Below are 2,473 nucleotides of genomic sequence, written 5' to 3'. Positions count from 1 at the left end.
AAATATTTTTTTTTATAATTAAACTCATTATTTCTTTCTTTTTTGTCTTTATTTTTACTGTATTTCTAAATAGTTGTAGAGATACCTGAACTGCAGGAGTATCCAAATTTAATGAATAGACACTGATGGCACAATAATTGACTCCTTGCACGACCCCGACCAACGCCCCCACCCCCACCCACCCATTCAAAATGGTTTGCGATGATTAGGGGAATGAAAAAAATATTTCACAGGGTGCACATAATTGAAAAAGAAAGTTGAGAATCACTGCTGTAGATTGTCAGAAATAGGCGTCAGTGCCCGCTTGCGCTGAGCATAGCTGGAGGTAGAAAAGCCCGATTTCACTTAAACGGGAAGGTGGGGAGGGGCCTCTCCTCCCTCAGATGTTGTCAGGCTCTTGCTGCAAGCAGAAGACCGTGACATACCGATCGCGCAGAGCTCTCGGGCGAGACACAGAGCGCCGTACCGGGAACAAACCCGAGTGCGATGTTTTGTCGAAATATAAATTACAAAAGTAAAGACGCTGTGCTGTGACGCAACGGAAGATGACGGGAGGCGCGGAAGACAAGAAAACTAAAAGTAGACGGAACCTGGCAAGCGAACGCAGTAATTAAAGCCTCTCATAATCCTATGGAAAACTTGAACAGTGCGAAAACTCTGGATGTCGACTGGACTCACTAACCACCTTTGGTGGGAGAGTAGCTGATTTGCTACTTTGATATGAATAACAAAGTTGATTTTGTACTGCTTGGTCTGAGCGATTCTCTTTTTAAAAACTCGCTTTTTTAATCTGGATTTGAAATATATGGCAGAGGAAGATTAAAGTCATGAACCGGGACATAGCGGTACAGGGACCTGGGGGGGATTGTGTTCAGAGATTGATAAATCGAGGGGGGACCGTTGCGTGCCCCGCTGCAGGATTCCAGCCTTCAATGACGAGAGAAGAACCGGTACCGAGCTTTAACGAGGAAGGAGTCCAACCCATGCTCAGCCCGGATCATTTGGACACGCAGAATGGAGCAACAGCGGGTGAAAAACGGTTGTTCTCCGGCACGCTGTCCGGGATCAGAGACAGTCATGCACAGAGCCACTCGGAAACTCCACCGACAAACCCGGTTTTAGTCCCACCGCAGCAGGTAGATACTAAGAAGCGCTTCCTTTGTGAAAATGTATTTTGATACAGTTGCCACAGCATCAGTGAATGGATGACATCTCAACAAAACGAACAAAAAACAAAAATCTTTGTCGCCCTTCTTGTACGAAACGAGGAAACAAATAAGCCAAGGCTGCATTTACCACACTTTTCATATTGAAGAAGTAGACTTACGATTCGCATCGAAATAATTAGATTTTGAATATGATTTGATGTAGACAAAGTTAAATTACTCGTAAAAATGGTCGTGAACTGCACAACCCGATTGCGTGGGTAATGCGGAAAAAAATATAAATGATCAGGGCAGTCTGGTGATATAGACGAGTAATTTATTATTTTTTGGTATCATAGTTTGATGTAATTAAGTGAGTAATTTATGAGCCACAATTAGCTCTTACTCTATCTGCCTTAATTGAAAACCTCCCTTGAACCGTTGACATGGCCCCAAAAATTATATCTATCTATCTGTCTATATCGTCATAGATCTCCAGTAGTAAGAATAAGTCAACTTTGTATGTGGGTGTAGGCAAAAAAAAAAGAACTGAGGAAACTTGAACATTTCTTTAAAAATGGTTAGTCATGAACAAACACGCTAGCCGAATTTACGTTTTAATGTCCCGTTTTATTGCCAATTCCAGTGTTACCGTTTTCGCAACGGGTAAATGTCAATGCACTTCCTTCTTCGTGTTTGTGTGCGTGTTTATTTTTAGTCCCGTTATTTTCAAAATGTATTTTTTTGATTAATTCAGAATTTTTTAACACGGCACTTTAAAGATTATTTTGTGGATTTATTGTAAAGGAACGCATTTGTCGACAGCAATCAAATGTACCTGACGAAGAGATTTGCGAAATACTTTGTTTTTCACTATCCACACTGTTCATTACGACCTCCTAATGATTTTATGGATGCTATCTATCTATCTATCTATCTATCTATCTATCTATCTATCTATCTATCTATCTATCTATCTATCTATCTATCTATCTATCTATCTATCTATCTATCTATCTATCTATCTATCTATCTATCTATCTATCTATCTATCTATCTATCTATCTATCTATCGCGATAGCCGTTGTTGTTCATCGTGCTTATTTCTGTTTTTTTGAAAGTAATGTTTGAGAAAAACAACATCAAGACAAAAAGAAACGCACCAATAAAACATTTTCAGAGGTAGGCCATAATGAAAATCAGTCTGTATATTGTGACTACATGTAATTGGTTTCAAATTAGCTCGCTGTTGCACTTTTTTACGTTATCCAACACACACACACACACACACACACACACACACACACACACACACACACACACACACA

General features: G+C 39.9%; 1 protein-coding gene across 1 annotated transcript in view; it reads left to right on the top strand.

The window, feature by feature from the left end:
* Positions 1–429: 429 nt before the first annotated feature.
* Positions 430–2,473, top strand: part of LOC109526564 (uncharacterized) — a 2,748-nt gene continuing 704 nt past the window's right edge. The window contains exon 1 of the mRNA XM_019887905.1: positions 430–1,136. Coding sequence (XP_019743464.1) covers positions 828–1,136 — 309 coding nt within the window. The 5' untranslated portion in view covers positions 430–827. The remainder of the gene's footprint in view (positions 1,137–2,473) is intronic.

Source organism: Hippocampus comes, unplaced genomic scaffold, assembly GCF_001891065.2.
Source record: "Hippocampus comes isolate QL1 unplaced genomic scaffold, H_comes_QL1_v1.1 scaffold309, whole genome shotgun sequence".
Classification (NCBI taxonomy): domain Eukaryota; kingdom Metazoa; phylum Chordata; class Actinopteri; order Syngnathiformes; family Syngnathidae; genus Hippocampus; species Hippocampus comes.
This window is presented reverse-complemented; position numbering and strand designations above follow the sequence as displayed.